We start from the raw sequence: 19742 nt of genomic DNA, 5'->3' as shown, positions 1-19742 counted from the left end.
AGTTTGACACCTCCTAGTGTAAAGGATTGTAGTGATACTGTAGCCATGATGCTCCAGTAAATATTTGAGGGGTAAAGACAGTAAATATGCAAGACACGCAGGTTTTTGGTGATAGCTTTTATTGGACCAACCATAATTGTAACTTAATTCTGCAAGATACAGTGGGCAGGTGCACGGCAGAACTCCCTCTCTCCGTCTTTCAAACACATGCTTAGTTCCACTCAGGTAATTCAACATGCCGAATTTTGGCCTCACAGTCTATACATAGTGGGATCAATGCAAATTAAACAATTCACTGTACCCATAAAGGTGTCTGTGGTTCTGGCAAAGCTGTCAATTTAGGGATGCAAACCCTGATTCAGTAACAAGACCCTGACTTCAGACTATACAAACTATTCTTTTTTTTATGCATTTAAATAGACTTTTAGAATCTACATAACCCACTAAGAAAACCATACCACTAGTGCTGATAAGCTTCGTCCGAAGCATAGGCTGCTTCAACACCTCTATGAATGCAGCATCTATGGAAGGCCACAATAATGTAAAATTAGTCCCTATAGCTGAAGCCTAGCTTATTGAGGACAAGATCTGGGTTTGGACCTACCAGTACAGCAAATGGGAGAGCTGGGTGATAGGTTCTTATCACTCTGTGCTTCTGAGACGGCTGGCTGCTGCTGTACAGCATGACATTTATTTGCAGAAATTATGCTTATGTGCAGGTACAGTGTATTGGAGTTGTTGAGCCTGCAAGTGGCCAAGTCTGTACCTAACAGGGAGAGGCAGACTCTTGGCCCACAGTAGATGGCATATGGCACTTTGGCTGTAGGAGGATGAAAAGACTGCTTGTCCCCTTGATGACATAAGCATGGACTCTCCTGTCTAAGGGCAATATTAAGTTTGGTGTAATCCTCAGAAAGGGTTTTACCCTTCCCATCACCATCCTCTCCATCTTTCCTGGCTTTGATTTAAGCCAATTTCTGTTCATCCAAGTGTTCACGTTGAACCAGAGAAGTGGCTAAAAACTATATGGAAACCTTTAACTTATTGCCTAACTAAGATATTATTAGACTTGATGTTCCAGGCTCCTTTTGGCATTTCACTTGTTCAGTAAGATGTTGGACAGAAATGAGCCTTGCGAAACTACAAAAAGAGCACTTGGCCCATTACAACCTATTGGTTGAGAAGCACTAGGCAGATCTACATGAGATGTTTACTGTGCAGTTGCCTAATTAGCTCTGCAGTAAACGCCTAGGTCAAATGCAGCCCTGGTAGGATGGAGGAAACTAATAAATTCTGCAGCAGGATAGTACTTGCAAATACTTTTTTTTTTTTTTTTTTTTTTAAATACACAGCAACACACGTGTAGATGCTGACCTGGCTGACTGGTGCACAAGAATACTTTAGTGTGGGGGCTTCCTGCCAGCTAGCTCTGCATTGGAACACCTTTATGCCCCAGCCATCCCCTCTGCAGTGTATCGAGCCAGGTCGGAGCAGTACCAGGCTGGCTGGCAGGCTGACCCCTCCTCCCCTACCAGCTGCGGCTGCTCCTACAGGGCTCATTGTGCTTCAGTCCCAGGTGTATAAACACAGGGCCAGGAGCAATGAACTCTGCAACTGAAGTGCATATTAATGCACAGCAATAAACATATAGATGCGGCCACTGACCTATACCTTAATGCTTTAAGAAAGGTTACAAACACATTGGAAGATAAGTATATAGTCTGCCTCTACTTCTGAAGAATTATTATGATCTAGAACTGTTAGTACTGGATGAGTTATTTGGTTCTTGCAAGTCCACACAAAAACAAAGCATTTGCTAAATCAGTCTAACATTTATTTTAGTTAAACTGAAACATGACTTGAAAGTTAATACAGGATAAAAATTCAGGGTAGTTGGCAAGGGAAATAAGCATTAATACTTAATAAAATATGAACTGCGCTTCCACTACATATATTGCAGACATGCTTATAAAAAGAAACGTATTTTGAATAGAGTATTATATAGGATACTGGCATGTAAAAGTGGCACCTTCACATAAAACAAATTTATTAGGCTTCCCTCTTCCTGGAGAGAAGAGGTTTCTTCCCCCTTTTCAAAGTCAGTAGTTCTAAGGAAACTAAAACACATCTTCACACAACTGCAAAATTTACAACTTTCTTAGCAAAACTTACACGTGCAGTTTTGGACATACTACACTTGATCTGAGCCTTCAAGAGGCCGAGACGCGATCTCTTGAAGTTGAAATCTCAATCCCAAGCCAAACTGTTTCTAATACATTTTGAATTTAAGAAACTGATGATCATTTTTCAAGTATTTAACAAATATTCTTAACTTTTAAATTACAAAACAGCATTATTTTTTCTCAGCAGGCCTGAGGCTTTGATAAAACCCTTCCTGTCTGAATGGAAGATAAAGCTTTGCATTAAACTTTCCTACCCTGCCCCAAGCAACGAACCACTGAGAGTCAGTGGGAATCTTCCTTTGCCTTCAGTAGGCTATGAATTAAATGTTACATCAGAGGACACATGTCAACAGAGCTAACCTTCATATTAGTATTTTTACTGAAACTCTCTATGCTCTCTCAAGTATCTACCTTCTTTCCCATTTAAATTATATGAAAAAACTCTAGAAACAAGGCAAATAAAGCCCTGAAAATTGAGACAGTGCATTTTAAAAGGAAGCTTTTTGATTTTTCTTCAACGATCTTGCCAACTTATTTCTAAACACATAATTTGTAGGATGATTATGATCTGGAATGCATTTTCCCTGAGCGCTCCTTTTGCCCGCTTAGAAAACTTAGAATATGGTTTTCAAAATACAAATTTATTGCCATTTCCTTTGCTTAAATGTGATTTTGTTCCATGCAAGTTGTTCCATTTTGGTAACACTGGACTGTGTACTAAGACAAACCTGGATTCTGTTGCTACAGACAAGAACATTTCAGTGCACTCTGCTGCAAACCAGGGTTTTTCAGGCAGGTTTAGAAAGGTATTTCTAGGCCTAGAAGTCTATATGCAATATGACTCAAAATGATTTTCTTTCATTTCAAAGATGCAATGCTAGCAACACCTGTGCTAACATATTTATAATGACACTGGTATCAATAATGGAAGAAACTTCCTTACCCAACTCTCTCTAGTGACCAAGCAAAAAGGAACCAAAAGATAGTAGATGCAAGAGAAAAGTCAGGTATGAGATGGGGATGAACATTTTGTCTTCAATGCAGTAAAGCTGAAAAGATTAATGCCTCATGCATGAGATGCAAAGTTACGAGCAAGTCAAATGTAACAGGAACTCTGGGATTCAACCCCTTCTTGATGCTCACCTTAGCATGAATGGGAGCTGTGTGTGAAAAAGGCTGATTTCACTTCACTTTGTGCAACTCACAGGGAATTCCCTTGACTTTTAAGTGGGTTACATCAGCCCAGCATGTATAACTAAAAGTAGAAGTACTAGATGATGCATGTTAACACTGCTAATCATACTCACAGTTCAGTAGTATTGTTTTTAAATGTCTAGCAGGGAAAAGACCCCCGCCCCTCAATAAATAAATAAGGATTTTCTAATATTTTAATTTTGCAGATGTATAAAATGTTTTCTATGTAGCTTAACACAATAGCCTAAAAAAGCAATTAGATTAAATCTAAGAAACTGTGTATTTACAATTAAAATAATTACAAGACCTTACTGGATTTGCATTCATTCATCATAGCAGAATAATTTACATGGCTTACAGTAAAAAATAAATAAGTCACTTAAAAGCTTTCAGAGAATGAGTCCCCCGTGTCTGGAGTACAGTACAGTTCCAGGAAGCAGCAATGCATTCTGGCTATGGTTTCTTCATAAGGTTCCTTAAGTTGGACGGCTTTGACCAAACCGAGATTTAGACCTGGATTTAAAACAAATAGTAGCTCTGTGTCAGGAAGCCCTTTAGGCATAATATTACTGGCATCCAAATAACTTACTCATGGTAATTGTGTCAGTTTGCTACTTCAATTGGTTGTCTAAATCTGCTTCTTTATGATACAAAAGTTGCCAAAAGCCTAACCCTAAAACACCCCAGGGCACTAGGAGAAAAGGAAGAACAGTATATTATGGATGCATTTCCATTTCCCTCTGTGCACCTAAAGGGTAGTTTTTCCACCCTGTCCTGTGTACTCATAAGTGTGTTCATAGACTGAGTGGGTGCAGTAGGTTATACCCAGGTTAGCTATGTAAAGAGCTCTGTATATGTGCCCACTGTGATAAGTCATAAAAACCTACCTGGCCAAAAGCCCACAATCAAAAGATGGGAGAAGGAAAACTGTCCTCCCAAGTTTTAACCATAACAGCTGCATGGTTAAGGCGGTTTTCCAGGAAGCAGGGAACACACAGTTCTATGCTCCCTTTACCCAGCGTGGGTTTGACTTTGTCTCTCTAAAACTCCCAGTGCAGTCTCAAACCATCACACCACAGGTTGTGCATTATCCAGAGACCTCCTGCAGTATTCCTTTTCAGGGTGGCAGTAAAGAGAAGAATGCCCCCCTGACTCTTGCCCACTCTCCCAGCCCTGTCAATGGATGACCCACCCGTCCCCAGCATCCCAGCAATTTAAAAAAAAAAAAGCCCTGCACTCACTGGCTGCTGCAGCAGCTGTCATGGCCTCTGGGGGCTTGTGACACCCAGTAACTCTGCACTGATTGCCACAACCTTTTTGGCAGGTGTGCTGCAAACTAGCCCCCTCTGAGTGCTACTCTGATTGCGTTCTTCTGCTCAATTTGCTGGTTTGCTTTCTGCTTCCTGCCCTATCTTCTGCTGTGCTGTCTATCCCCTCCCTGATCTGCCACAGAGTTTGCCCGCGCTACTTGTGCCTCAGGTTGACCACCCCTGTCCTAGATGGGGGGAAGCTCCACCCTCTAACTGCTGACCTTTGCAACATACTTGAATTTTATTTCAAAAAATATTTTTGTCCTGCTTTGTGTGTGTTTGCACAGTGTATATAGAGGTGATTGCATAATAACTCAAAATAAAGATTCTAGCTCAAAATATAGACTCTTGTCTATTGCATGTAGGGGGTGTGAGAGTATGAGGGAGTGGTGCAGGAAAGAATGCAGATGTAAAAGAAGAGTTTGAACTGAGCTGCACTTTTTAAAGTCCCACAAGAGAGTGCCCCAGCTTCTCCTGCTATTTTAACAGTATCTTCTTACCTTGTGTTTTTCTCCAAGTTGTTTTGCCGAGCACTGACTTGTGCCGAGGCCTTTATCTGAGCTTCAAGTCTAGAATAAATACCACCTGCATGCTGAAATCCAGAGGAATCAAATCATAATGATATTTCCGCTTAACTTACAACTGCCTGAAGTTACTAATTTTCAAATAACTGACTCTCATTCACAGAGGTAACGTACTCCCATCATACAGGCTCACGAGACTGCAGACGCTGCACAGCACCTTATACTAGGACTCTCCAAACCCATCCCATGTACTGAGGGTGCAAGTGGACATAAATGAAACATTTCTAAGCCTAACAAGGTTTGAGACATTAAAAAAGGAGCATTTCAGTTGCTGAGCCTTCCAGCCCCATCACACCCCCTGGCTAGAGTGCTTCAAAACTTTCATGGCTGCATTCAGGGCCATGACACAGGGCTGCACAGGTCTAGGGGAGTGGAGTAGATTGTCAGTGCAGCTCTGCAACCCCCGTCTCTTGAGGGCTGTAGCTCCACCTCTCTCCCCCATGATATCAGCAAGCACTCTTGTTCACTCTGCCTCTGCTCTCCTAGACCAAGGGGGAGCAACCTTTTTGGCAGGTGTGCCACAAACTAGCCCCCTCTGAGTGCTACTCTGATTGCATTCCTGTGCCCAATTTGCTGGTTTGCTTTCTGCTTCCTGCCCCATCTTCTGCTGTGCTGTCTGTCCCCTCCCTGATCTGCCACACAGAGGTTTCCCGTGCTACTTGTGCCTCAGGTTGACCACCCCGTCCTAGATTGTCTCTTCCCACTCCCCACTCTTTTTCTTCCTCCCCCCCATCCTGGAACCAAGAGACTGGAGACCCAGTTCCAGCAGGGACGTAATATGCTGTCTAGTCTCCTGGTTCCAGTGGGGTAAATACTTGGAGACCAGATGTGGAGAGGTATATGCAGACTGTGGTCTGGAGAGCAGGAATCCTGGCTCTGAGAGATGCAGGGTCTCCAGTCTCACAGCTATGGATTCTCCTGGCTTTGTCAGGGAGCAAGAGACTTCAGGTTTTCCAGTTTCCTGGTTCTGACATCTACCAGAACAAGAAGAGTTCTTCAAGAGAGCAGAAGCAGAGCACACAGAACAGTGATCATCGACAATCAGGGGGAAGCAGAGCACTGTGGGATGCTGGAGGGCTCCCGTATTGTACACTGTAGAATATCCATTCATAACAAGAAGCACTTCTAAATAGTACCTTACTCTAACAGCATCGTTTTGGGAGCACTTTGTCCATTTTTAGAGTGCTTCAAAAGCATATGAACTGCTTCAAAGTTGACGTCTGTCCACATCCCAAGCCAAGGATTTCTAAAGTGCTGACAATTTAGAAATCTTCAGCGTTTTGCAAAATTAATCAAATGCAGTTTTGAGAACAGATTATAATCTGCTCACATTCATCAGGAAGTGTAAGGATTCCACTCTTGTGTTTTATAAATACTTGAATTCAAGAGATCTGAACAAACTCTCTCACATTAATGTTGCCACATTAGAAATTCTTACTTCTTTGCTGTCCTTTGACTTGACCTGGTCCAGGTCTCCCAATCTCATTTTTATTAGATGCCCTGTGATCTCAGACATCCTTCGCTGATCTGCAAGTAATAAAAGAGAATATTTAACGCAGAGACATTTCTTGCCACAAGATGAAGAAGGGAAGGTGATATGGATGCTCTAATGCAGAGCGGGCCAACCTTTTTGGTTTTTTTTAAATCAAGTGTACAACAAATTAAGCCCCACATCTTCTGAATGTCACTCTGATCCCCTTCTCCTATCCAATCTGTTACTTTGCTTTCATCTTCTTGCTTGATCTGCTCCCATGCTTCTCTGTCTTCTCTCAGATCTGCCACACGCCACCCACAGAGGCTGCCCATGCCATTGCTAGGCTGAAGGCTGGCTGGCTGAAGGCTGGCCACCCTGGCTCTAGCGTATACAGAAAAAAAAAAAAGGCTTGGTCTTGGCTCATGTAGAAAGTACAAGGAGGTCTGGATAATGAATTGAAATAACATCCATTGGCCTATGCAAATATAAAGCTCCACCTACAATCACTGCACATTCACATCAATGCCTAGAGGAATGGCTTTGAGTTTTCCAAAAGAAGCAGGGAACTCCATTTACTGAAACCAAATCTTTGAGGCCTTAATTATAGGGAAAACAGCAATATCCAGATTGGAAAGTCAGGTGTCTAAATGGGACTTATGAGTGTATCTAGCTAAGCTGCAAAAACATGATCCAGAAGACACTCAACTCAAGCAGCTGCAGCACTATTAGGTGCCTATATTTTGAATCACAGAGATCCCTAATGTGCCTCATCTTGGGTTTCAATTCATACTTGGAATTGAACCTGTCTGAGCAGTTAAATGTCAAACTTGCCTTCACTGTGATTCAGATGGGAGGTGGAATGGTGCCTAAGTTACCTGAGGATCCTTCTCTATTGGGTGTGCTCAGAGACTGCCCCAACCACCAGGTACAGAATACCCTCCAACCTACCTGCTAATGCTGAGCCACTTGCTGTTCATAGCTGCATAGTAAAAGGGAGCGTCATATTGTAACCTGATGGTTGTGACATGTACCCAGAATGGGGCAGACCTCAGTCCAGCTCCTGCTCTCAGAGTTATTTCTTGGTCATTAACCAATGATTGTCTCATGTAAAACATATTAAGCAGTTCAGGGAGCAGTAACCAGAATCCTGGTCTCCCCCATTCCAGCTAAGTGCCCTAAACAGTATGCTGTAGATCTGGCTCCTGCTTGCTTGCTTTTCTTTCTAGTCCCAGGCTTCTTGCATTCCTTTCTGGACAGTTGCCTAGCTCCATAGGGAGAGATGGAGGGTACCTCCCCTCTTAGCCTAGTTTATAGCCCCAAGGCAACAGCTTTCTCCCGAGACATGGGAGATGAAAGCATCTATCTCATCAAGCTCAGAACAGACTAGAACTCAGTCCTCACACATTCTGGGTAACTGGTAGGCTGTTATGTAGAAGGTAGGCACTATCCCCCACTTCCACTTTAGGCGCCTACCCTTAAAAAGAGAGCTTATCACTTAAGATCCTAGTTAAATGGAGCTGCTGAATGTGCAGCTCCAAGTCCACAGCACCTAAATCTGCTGTGATAACATGGAAGCACCTAAGGTACAACCTTGATTTTTCCCCAAAAGATTAGGGAACAGCCACAATCAAATATGCTTACTTGAGACAATATAGTCTCAAGTGATAAAGTATGAAAGCACGAGACAAAAAACTTACAAAGATATCACACCTTTGTGATCACATCTACCTCATAATTTTTCTTCATGACTTGTGCTGACATGTTACATAACCACCACTTAAGAACCAAAATAACCACTACCAGAAAGGGAACTTTCCCTCTCTCTCCCTTCAGATTTCCTCTCCAAATTATCCTAGTGAGGGCACCAACACTGCTTATTCACAATACCTAATCTCCAATCTTGTGGTAGGATGCTGTCTGAATTTTTTCCCTTTATTTCTCACTGTAGAGGGTTTTTAATTGGGTTGAACCAGGGGTGGGAGACAAGTGAGAGCTTAATTACAAATGCTAATTTAATCCTAATGCACCATTTCCTAGAGCTCAGCCTTTCTGTATGTTCAGGAAGACTTCGTAATTATTGTGTGGCATAATAAAGCTGGGCTGCTTCTATATTCTGGCACTTATCACAATTTTTTAATGTCAGAATTAAATGTATACTGTGCCCAAATATTTATATACAATATAAGTTAAGATCCAATTGAGAGAAGTCATCTATAACAGTTCTCTCACATGGAATAGAAGCAAATCTAAAATACCTCATCCAACAAAAAAGGCAGAACATGTTAGCTGCTGGGGCAAGAAGCTCTGTTGGTATGAGATCAATAGAAGCCCACTGAAATAAGTGGAGCTATGTGAATTCACACCTGTCTGTAGGGCAAGAGGGAGAGAAGAGAATCAGTAGGTACTTCTGAATGGTGTAAAGCAGCGCAGTGCACAGGTTTGCACGTGCAAATTCTGGAACTGAAAGCAGTATGGCTATATTGGCACAGATAGTTAATAAGCCCTACTTCTCCACTTTTTAGGGATGTTATGGGCCCAGATCTCCCTTTACACAAGTCAGTCAGGTTTAACTGCAGACCTATATACAGCCATTCTGAGATTACATCCAGCCTCAAAGTTCCTAAGCTGAGCATTTTACTGTAACATACCATTTACAGAATTATAGCAAATTTCTATTCATAATTGAAAAACTGACCATCTTCTCTCTGAGCATCTTGGTTGAATCTCAGTGATCTGGAGGCATCCCACTTGTTCTGCTGCATACTCACACTGGTTAAAAATATAAACACATACAAGAGTGTTGTCAATAGCACACTACTAAGTGGGATTTCTCACTGGATGTTGCCAAGGACTGGGGAGAACTACTTACATGAATGGAGACGCATCTCGAGAACTTGACTGCCAAAGGAAACAGAAAGTATGTTCCTAAGCACATTTTCTCTCAGAAGACTGACTAGGATGAATAGTCTGCTGCACAAGTCAGATTTACCTTCTCAGATGGTTTCTCCCTTTTTTGGACACTGGGTGAAGACACTTGTTTCTTTGGATGTTTGATAAACTTCTTTAGCTTCTCTTTTCTCCCTGCTAATTAAAGCACTATCTAGTAACAAACACAGCCATCAGTCATCACACTAGCTGCACAGCGACTGCCATTCCTATGTAAGTAGTAATCAGCAAACTGTATTTATAGATTAATGACAACATCTACAGTGAAAAGTTTGAGTGTACTTGTACAATCTCTATATAGCTTTACATGCTATTTCTCTGTGCTTAAAGTGATACCCCATTAAATTTAATCAGGGACCAAAGGCCTTGAGGACATCATATAGTTTTCACTTTTGACAGAGGAGAGAATGTCCAATGATCATTTGTTCCAACCCTTTCCCTTCATCTTGCTGTGCAGCTAGCCCCTTCTACCATAATCACCAAAAGACTGAAAAAAAGAGAACACATTCTTGATGCTATCATGCCACTGGCCAGCCATCACACTGTACAATATACCCTTTTTCACCTTCTTTTTCTGTCCTGGTCATTTGGCTGGCAAGCAATTCAGAGTAAAGACTGCCTTTTATTTGTACAGTGCTTAATGCATCGAGACACTATTTTCATTTGGCCCATAGTGCTGCTGAATGAACATTATCCATCTCACTAATTTGCACAGCACAGATCCATTAAAATAATTTTGTGCATCAGTCCAGTAAAAAGAACAATGTTGAAGGAGAGCAACTCACAACAGTTTGGGGTTGAATTTATTTTAACATGGAGTTCAGTTCTAACACTTCACTATTTACTAGCAAATGCTGTATGGCAAGCACGTCAAATATGGCGTGTGGGGTTGGTAGAGGAGCCAGGAATTTGGAGGCAAAGTAAGTGGGGGTAAGACCAGCTGTCAAAATCTGAGTGCTCTTATGGGCATACAAGTTGGTGGCAGAGGGTAACTCTTACACAACTGCCAGTCACTCTGTCACCTCTACTGAGTCTGATTCAGGCCCAAGACTTCTTGTGGTCCAGATGCAGCCCATTAGGAACCCTGTGGTCTGGATCTGGCCTTGGGGCACAGATAAGTTTGACTCCCCCTACTATATGGTTTGTAAAAATCATCTTCCTGCACTCTGAAATGTAAGGGAACAGCAGGCATTTATCTCTGTCTGTTGCTTTCTCTTCTTGTGACCTCCGTTCTTTTCCCAAACCTTGCACTCTTTCACCCACACAACTCTAATGCATGGGCATTCTTCATAACTTACCTACCAGGATAGCTGACAACGAGCAGCATTCTGCTTCATACCTCCTGATATATCTCACCTACTCAAAACCATGTATATGTGTGGGAGATAGTGAGCATGATGGAAGAAGAGAGGAAGGCTCACCGGAATCCTAGGAAAATTGAGACAAGTGCTTGGTTCCATCTAGCCTTTGCCAATCTGCAATGAGGAACCAGTGTGTTCAAAGGCAAAGGCCCAGAAATACTGTTGTAGAGGATGCAGCCACAGGACTAGTAATCTGACCCCTTACTTCTCCTCCCACATTAATCTAGGTGAGGAAAGGATAAGCAGATCTGACAGGATCCCTTCCAATAAATACGCCTTTAAATCAGACACCCTCTACCTGTCCTTTTGTTTGTTTTTTGCTGGTATGATTTCCAGAAAAGCATAGCTGCCACAGGCAATTGTCTCTGAGACAGACAATAATATAATTCAAGGCAGGTAGTTTATGATAGGATTTACTATGAAGATTTCAAGTGACTAAGAAATTAAGGATTGTATTCCAATTCCAAATTTTCAGAGAAGCCTTGTGAGAACAGAGATAATTATACCTGGTTTCCTGCATATTTCCTCTTCATCCCCCACTTCATCCTCAGTGACCTCTGAGCCAGTAGTATATTCCTCTTCTTCTGATAACAATGACTGTTGTTTCTAATTAACAGGAACACAAGTACCGCATACATTTACTTTTCCTGTTCAAAGTCTACAGGCTTTCTAGATCATTAGCTTTTTTGTTGCAGATAAAAGACTGATTACCTATGCAAAGCCATATTTGATAAGCCTAACCAACTAAATGAACAAAACAAACAAACAAACAAACAAACAAAACCCAAGAAAAATTTAAGCATCCAAGACACGTGTACAGCATCTTGTTGTGTTTCATTGTTTTCCTTTTCTGAGGGGTTTACTGGGTTCTGTTGAAGACTGCAGTGATGCAATTGAAGCAGGGAGGTGCATAAACATACTTGCATGCTACTTGTTTCATGTACTTGTACCAACAGAAGTGATTCAAGAGGAACATACTTAAAAAGGAATGGTGCAACCTGGTCCTCTCCATTACATTAGATTGTATTTTAACTTCATATATTGTAATAAATTCCTTGCAGCAAAGGTGGTCTTACTATACACACAGTATTATGGTCCACTCAGCTCTAAACTTAGCCTCCAAGTGCTACTGAAATACAAATAGTCACTGGTAACTGAGGTGTAGTATCACCTTCATTAATTTTTGTGTATGCATGTGATACATGGGCAAGTAGTTATCTGTAATCAGGCACCCAACGGTATTCCTCTATGGAGTCGAATGCATCCTCAGTTTTCAAGTAAACTAATGAGGGTATAAAGCTAAATTAACCACTTCCAAGTCTTTCTCCTGGTATATGCAATGCTATGCCACTCCCTTTACATCCTCCACGCTGGAGCTCGTCTCAGGGTGTGATTGTGAAATTCTTACTTGCTAGCTTGGCAGCCATGCAAGACTGATTCCATTGACTGACATTCCCAAGAAGGACGACTAATTTTGACCAAATGACATTGGTTTTTGTAGCATGATTTAAGTGATAAAGCCCTTGTTTAAGAGAGTCAATAGCTCCAGGAGGTCCATGGACTGGGTTAAATAGCTCTGTGGACCGCTTCTACCGCACAGGCTATATTTTGACACCCTTTCTCTAGGATAATAAGCAACAAAGGAGATTCAGCAATAACTGGGGGTAGGGAGAAAGAATATACAGGACTTCAGGAGTCTACATCTTGCAATAAAAAAAAAAAAAATTAAGGAGGACCGATTAACTTTATGTTTAATTTCCAGTTTATACTGCTGCTCTTATAAAGCACTATAGCATCTCAACTTTATTTTATATAAATTAAGGAAAAATGGCACTGAAATCAAAAGTTAATTATTTGTCAACATACAGAAGCAAAAACACATTTTGAATATATCCAACTTAAAAAGTATGGATGAACAAGTTATTTTACTAACCAGCTGTAAAGTCCAGTTTTTCAGGGAAAGAAACTGTAATGGTAAAAGGTAGAGAAATGGACCAATTAATATACACTGGAGAACAAGCTATGTTAGCTTAGCAGAAAAATAAGACATTCAAATGGATTTATAAATGAGTGTAAACTGAGTGTGCATGCACATCCATGAAACTCTACATGTCAGAGCTTGGAAGGATTTGTTTACAGACTTAACTTGATGCATGTTAATAGCCCCCTTGAAAACTGAATTACTATTTAATTAAATGTAGAGATGTAAATTCAAAGTCTTAGGTAAATCACTTTGGAATATGTTTCAGTACCTTAAGTATTATGGGTAACAGTTTTTATGAACAAGCATTTATATTATTATAGCAACAAGCTAAGTTAATCGCAGAATTATAAAATAAACGTTTGTTTCAGGACAGTGTTTTAGTCTATTCTAGGCAATGTTTTTGAGAGACAGTCAGTGTACTAGACAGTTTGCACAAACCTGCCAAGTTATTTAAAAGTTATGGAATGGAGTGTACAAATACTTAAAAAAATACAATAGATATGCAGAAGTTCTCTTTATGCCAAAGTTAGCATGACTACTTGATATATTCTGACTTGGCTTAGACATCACATCTGTTGGAACGGATTTAGCAACAGATAACTGTGCTATTTGTTACTGGAGGAAATAATTTATTGCCTCATGAAAAGAACAGATTAGTGCATTTGATTTCTGTTTTCCTTGAAAGATTGCTTACAAAATAAAATGGGCTCCTCTGGGACTTTTAGGGAAATATAGAGCTTTAATTGCTACCATGGGCACTAGAAATGCTCAGCAGCTTGCACAGAAGTCAGGCTGATGCATGCCAAGGAGGGAAGAGAGGGTGATTGAAGTGGCATCTGTCTTTTATTAAAGCATTTTAAATGAAATGTTTAACATTACATGGCTCTTTAAAAAAAAAAAATCTTTCTTGCTCTTCAACACAAGTTATTTCTATTAATAAGCAGAAAAAAACCCGCCAAAAATATGACCAGCCCAAAGTAGCAAAAGCTACTGTAAGGCTGAAGAGCCATAATTAAGAATGTCCTGTCAGGATAGCCAATTAACTTAGTGCCAGTAGTAAGCAGATGACAGCCAGCTCTACTTAGCTTTCACCCAGTATAACTGATCATATACTGCTATCAGGAAATGGGCTCTGTGCTTAAAGATTAGCTGATGGATGAAAACAGCAAGTTTAACAGAACCCAAATAAGATGGCAGTGATGTTGGTGGGTGGGGAAAAGCATTTTGAAGAGTCTGCAGACACAGTGGAATCACTTTCAATAGAAAGTACATACTTACAATTGGTCAGTTTAGTCCATAGTCTGGAATACTCTGGGATTTCTCAGTGATGCTAAAGCTGTCACATAGCACCATCCATGAGTAATGCTCCTATACCCATGTGGCTCCTATACCCACTTGGCTCATCTTGAAAGGTAATCTGTTTTTTTGGTATTCATACTGTGGCAGTGTACCTTGGGTGCCTGCCTCTTTAAGGGCTGGGTGTAGGGACCCTAGAGTGGGCATGGGAAAGATACTCCCCATGTGAGGGGAGTAGGCCAAGATATGTTTTTGGAAGCCTAAGGCCGTAGTTGGGCCTGAGGCTGTACAGAGGGGCTCAATCAGAGAGTTGGGGTGAGTCCTGACCCTGGTAAATCCTCCACCACAAGGAGGCTGAGTATGGGTCAAAATTTACAGCAAGGGAAAGCACAATGACCTGCTGCTCCAGGGAGGGAGTGAGTCCCTGTGAGATCTGGGGGCACCAGTTGTGGTGTAAGGGAACATCGTGTATGTGTGTGTGATCTGCAAGGCTTGGGATGCAGTACAGGGGTGGTTGGAGCTGCATACATAGGTCCAGGAGAACAGGGCCACCAAAGGGTAGCCTTCTGTCTAACTAAGACACCAATTATTAAACAAGGCATAGCAGGAGAGAGAGGAGGGCTGTTAGCCCAGAAGCAGGTGGGCGGGTCAACTTTTGAAGGGCCCCAGGAAGGCTCCCTGTTACTCATACCTTTGTTGCTTCTGGGATGGATGTCAACAATGTGACAGAACGGGACACAAAGCCTGAAGTACTTATAGGAAACTCCAATTCTACCTAATTTAGAAAACTGCCACAGGGCTACTGTGAAATTCCATTCTTATTTCTTATTGAATTCAAGGTTTTTATATGTATTTTCAAGGAGTTTCATGTCTTGGGCTTGAATTAATTAGGAGGCTGCGGTGAACTATTGCCTCAAGAGAACTCTGCAACAAGGACAGAGCCTGCGTGTATGGGAGATCAGCCATTTCCTTGAGGGCTGGTGGCAGACTGTGGAATATATTCCCCTATGAAGCAAGAACCATTGCAGTGAGAACATTCTCTAACAAATATATAGCAACATATAATAAAGAACAAACCAAGAATGCTACCAAAACAAGATGTCCCACTGCAAATACTTCTCCCCAAGGGCAGGGCATGGGGAAGAAAAGGAGGGGAGGACAAATGTGGTCATATACTCCTACTACTGTGCTAAGCATGGCCTAAAAGCTTATAAAAATTGATAGATGGCTGCATCCACAATGGCTCTGCTGATCTCAGATTCAGCAGTACATGACAACCTCTAATGGCAGCCAGGTCTCCAGAAAATTAGAGCTTTGCAGGTTATACACAACCCATACTTAATAGGGCCACTGGTTTCTTAGACAGCTTCAAATTCTGAACAGTCCCCATGGTGTTAATACAAAAGACAGCAATTATATTTTATGAAATAAAGTATTTTATGAAGTTGCTATCAGTCATTATCAGTGAAAGGGAAAACAAAAATGCAGTTACTCACAGCATTGATTTCTCCTGTCTTGGAGCCCCAAGGTGTATTTGGTTCTAACAGCACATCACATTCAATCCCCTTCTCATCACACAGCCCAATCCCAGAATCACTTGAAAGAAGAAATTAAAGAAATATGAAACAGCACGTTTTTTTCTCTGAGCTTTTTTGAACAATTTTTCTTCCCTCAATGTGCTCTAGACAGTCTACAGAACACCTACACGGGAAGACTATATTTGAATATGAATGAATAACTGCAAGACTGAACTGTATGGAAGATTGAACCATTTAAGTGACTGCTTGAAATGTGGTTGGTAGCAACACTTGTTTTTCTTATCCCTATTTTTAATTAAAACATCAGAAATAAGTTACAGTTAAGTTCCGAAACTACCACTTGATTGCCTGTTTAGAAAGGAAAATAAAGAAATCCTGTGCTAATTTATGAAAATATTAGTGTTGAAGGGAAAGGAAGTTCAGCAGTTTGAATACAACGTTCTCACCTATTCTGATCTTTAGTAAAAGGTACAACAATAACATCTCTATGGTGAAGCAGATCATTCAATATTTTAGTAGTCTGATATGGCAAAGCATCCCCACTTTCACCTCCAGCAGGTAAGCCAACCACATGGTCCCTCACTTTACAGCCCTGTCAGATAAAAGAAAGAGCTCTATGTTAGATATAGTGGCTTACTGGGGATGAGTGGGGGGAAAGAAAAGCCACATTTTACTCTACCAGTAAGTTCCATGTTCCTGGAACTTTCACAGGTCTCCAGCACCAAGGATCTTGGTCTTGATACTGGCTATGCTTAAGTGATGGGCCTGATCCTACTCCCACTGAAGTTAGTGGAATTTTTACAAAGAACGTTGCTGGGAAGTGGGACTGGGGCCACAAGGTTAGGATGATAATGTTAGTGTCTACAGGACACTAGAACACTTAACAAGAACACTTTCATCTTCTGTTCCATCGCTAAGACCCAAATGATTCGATTTCTGTCATGGCCGAAGTAGTAAATGGCATAAAGTGCTTACTTCCTCCTTTGCATTAAATGATGGTCATTGCACACAGCAGAGCAGGAAGGGAAGCTGGCTCTGGTCTATTGCAGATGGGGAAAGTGGCTTAGCTGTATACTGACACACTTGTTTGGGAACACGTGGTACACTACCTTTACATCCCCCTGCCTCCCACCAAGAACAGGAGGGAGACCGAGTCCAGGAATCACTCTCTCCCTTTTTATCACAACCCAGCCCCATGAGACTGGAGTCATGGTTAAAAGCATAACACTGGAAAAGTACCTTTGGAAGTGGAGTGGGATCAAATCGAAGAACTTTTTGGTTACAGCAGGGATATATTCCAGTCCCAGTAGAGCCCAGGGAACTTGCCATACCAGGATAGAGAACTGGCTGAGAGTGGTACTGGCAGTGCGAAAATTCAGTACATAGGAAAGACTATATTGAGGAGAGAGAGAGATGATGGAAATATCCTGTCCAGGGCTATATTGCCTGTGAAAGTCAGAATATTTCAGTGCCAAAAATGTACAGCAATTTTAAAACACTCCCACAGAAAACCATGATACTCAAGTTAAAACTTGTAAGAATCTTCCTTACAATTTAGTCACACACATTCTCATTCAAAATCCAGATATAGCAGTAAAGGTCTACTGCACAGTTTCCATTGCAAGTCTCATCATGGCTTCCACTCTAAATTCCATAGCAAGTCCTAATGATCTTAAAAACTGGTACATCTAGGAAGGAGGTAGATATTTTTGTACTAGTAATCTACAGAGTCATTTGGAAAAAGAGGTTCCTGAATTACACATTTTAAAGACTAAAGAGATTTTCTTGCACACAGCATGAAATAAGATTTGTTTTCATGCTGCCATTAAAAATAAACAGCGGAGCATGAAAACACAATAATATATACCTGATTACACCGTGAACAAGTCAGCCAACTGAGAGTCCCCCACAGGCGCCAATACACATCCCGCCAAGATTTTAATTCTTCATGAAGGCCAACCAAGTACTCATGGACTTCCCAAGTTTTATCTCTGAAACAAAAAGGCATACAATCAGGTTTACATTGGATTATAAAGATGTTATAGTCCTATATTTGTATCAATGAAGACTGCAGGTTGACAGAAGAGCAGACCTCATTGTTGAAAACCTTGCAGAAAATGCATTATATGACAAGCAACAATTAATTCAGATGCTATAGTGTATCCCGTATTGTGGAGTAGTGCTCTAGTCACTAAGTTGTGAGTTAGGGTTAAATCCACATGGGAATTGGGAGAAACAGAAATAAAGGAAAACCTGATTGAGTTAGTAGATAAGTCAACAATTGAAAGCTTAGTAGCAGAAAAAGAGGGACAGACAAGTGGTCTTTTTCTCTCTGGGGTAATGAAAATCAAAGGCATCACAGAGGTTATTTCCTCGGCACTAGGTAGCAAAGGAGGAATTGTAATTTTCAAATATCTGGATGACAGAAGGAATGGAAGAAATTGAAAAGAAACCAAACACATCTGTATAAAGATAGCTCAGCGATATCTCAAATTCTTTGCCACTACACTGTGCTATGAGGCAACAACTGTCATTTTAAGTAACTGTTTTATTTTCAGATCTTATACTTCAAAAAGTCGTCATAATTAGCTCTCAAGACAGGCCTGGAGATGCATAGTTCTCTATACTAGGTGTATAGCAGCAATTAACCTCTTTATGAACATGTATGTTTCAGGGTTTTTAGAGCAGGGACAAATTGCTCTAGACTTCTTACTGAAAAGTGAGAATCTTTCTTTTAAAACCCAAAAGAGAGAGAGTGTCTGGCATGGATACAGATTTTATCTGTGAGAGTTAAGTTACCATTTCCTTCACTTTCCCTTCTATTTGTTACATCCAATTACCTCACCTTATGCTTAATAAGGCTATAAGATCCTAAGGGCAGGAACTCTAGTTTACTCTGCATTTCCTAAGATAACTGAGAACTAAGCCTACAAATATAAACCTATGTTTGGATAATCATGCTGCTAAGGACATGCCAGTGTTAGAGTGTACAACTGACTTCCTGAGGAAACTCAAAGACATAGACCACCTTCCCTGCAATACCCTCCTAGACACCATGGATGTCAGTAGCCTATACACCAACATCCCACACCAGGATGCCATTCAAGCCTGCCTCAAATATCTAGAAGAACGAGATTACAACTCAGAGTACAGACCTCAGGATATTACTGAACTCATACACTTCATCCTCACACACAACAACTTCAGGTTCAACAACCAACACTTCCTCCACACTGTGGGCACAGCTATGGGCACCAAAATGGCCCCACAATATGCCAACCTTTTTATGACCCACATAGAAGAAGACTGCCTCAAGAACTGCACCACCAAACCTTTACTATATCTGAGATACATAGATGACATCTTCATCATTTGGACCGAAATCCTACAGTCTCCGATTGAATTCCACCAAAAATTCAACAATCATCACCCCTCCATCAGACTATTGCTTTAATACTCTAACACCAGCATTTGTTTTTTGGACACCATGATCAATATCCAAGATGGTAAAATTCAAACCACCATATACAAGAAATCCATGGACCAACATACATATCTAGACACGGAACCAGCAATCACCCTAAACGCACCAAGAAAGCTGTAATATACTGCCAAACTCTCCAATACCACTGAATTTGCAGTGAGACCACCACCTCACAAATCTCAAAAGGGCCTTCAGCCAACAAGGACACTCCTCCAGAGAGACAGATTGCACTTTTGAAAAAGCCACCTAGATACCACATGAAGATTTGCAACAGTACAAATAGAAAATCCCCACAAACTGCACACCATTAGTTATGACATATTGCCCTTCCCTGAAACCTACATGGAAAATCCTCAAACAATTGCAACTTATACTAGAAGATCCCTCT

General features: G+C 41.1%; 1 protein-coding gene across 5 annotated transcripts in view; it reads right to left on the bottom strand.

Annotated features, from left to right (window-relative positions):
* Positions 1-1810: 1810 nt before the first annotated feature.
* The window catches only part of SANBR (SANT and BTB domain regulator of CSR), a 45609-nt gene continuing 27677 nt past the window's right edge, over positions 1811-19742 (bottom strand). The window contains exons 10-21 of one of the 5 annotated variants that reach the window (XM_019500830.2): positions 17738-17861; positions 17110-17262; positions 16317-16462; positions 15829-15928; positions 12986-13018; positions 11559-11658; positions 9735-9826; positions 9615-9643; positions 9441-9514; positions 6710-6798; positions 5188-5279; positions 1811-3890 (exon numbers count right to left, since the gene is read on the bottom strand). In XM_019500830.2, the coding sequence (XP_019356375.2) occupies positions 3854-3890; positions 5188-5279; positions 6710-6798; positions 9441-9514; positions 9615-9643; positions 9735-9826; positions 11559-11658; positions 12986-13018; positions 15829-15928; positions 16317-16462; positions 17110-17262; positions 17738-17861 (1069 nt within the window). In that variant the 3' untranslated portion in view covers positions 1811-3853. Of the gene's footprint in view, positions 3891-5187; positions 6246-6709; positions 6799-6897; positions 7127-9440; positions 9515-9614; positions 9644-9734; positions 9846-11558; positions 11659-12985; positions 13019-15828; positions 15929-16316; positions 16463-17109; positions 17263-17737; positions 17862-19742 lie in introns of those variants that run through there. The other 4 variants (XM_006273748.4, XM_019500831.2, XR_009457794.1 and 1 more) reach the window with 4 other exon arrangements.

This window comes from Alligator mississippiensis, chromosome 1 (genome assembly GCF_030867095.1).
Source record: "Alligator mississippiensis isolate rAllMis1 chromosome 1, rAllMis1, whole genome shotgun sequence".
NCBI classification, from domain to species: domain Eukaryota; kingdom Metazoa; phylum Chordata; order Crocodylia; family Alligatoridae; genus Alligator; species Alligator mississippiensis.
Note: the sequence above shows the minus strand (reverse complement) of the source record. Positions and strands in the feature narration are given on the sequence as shown.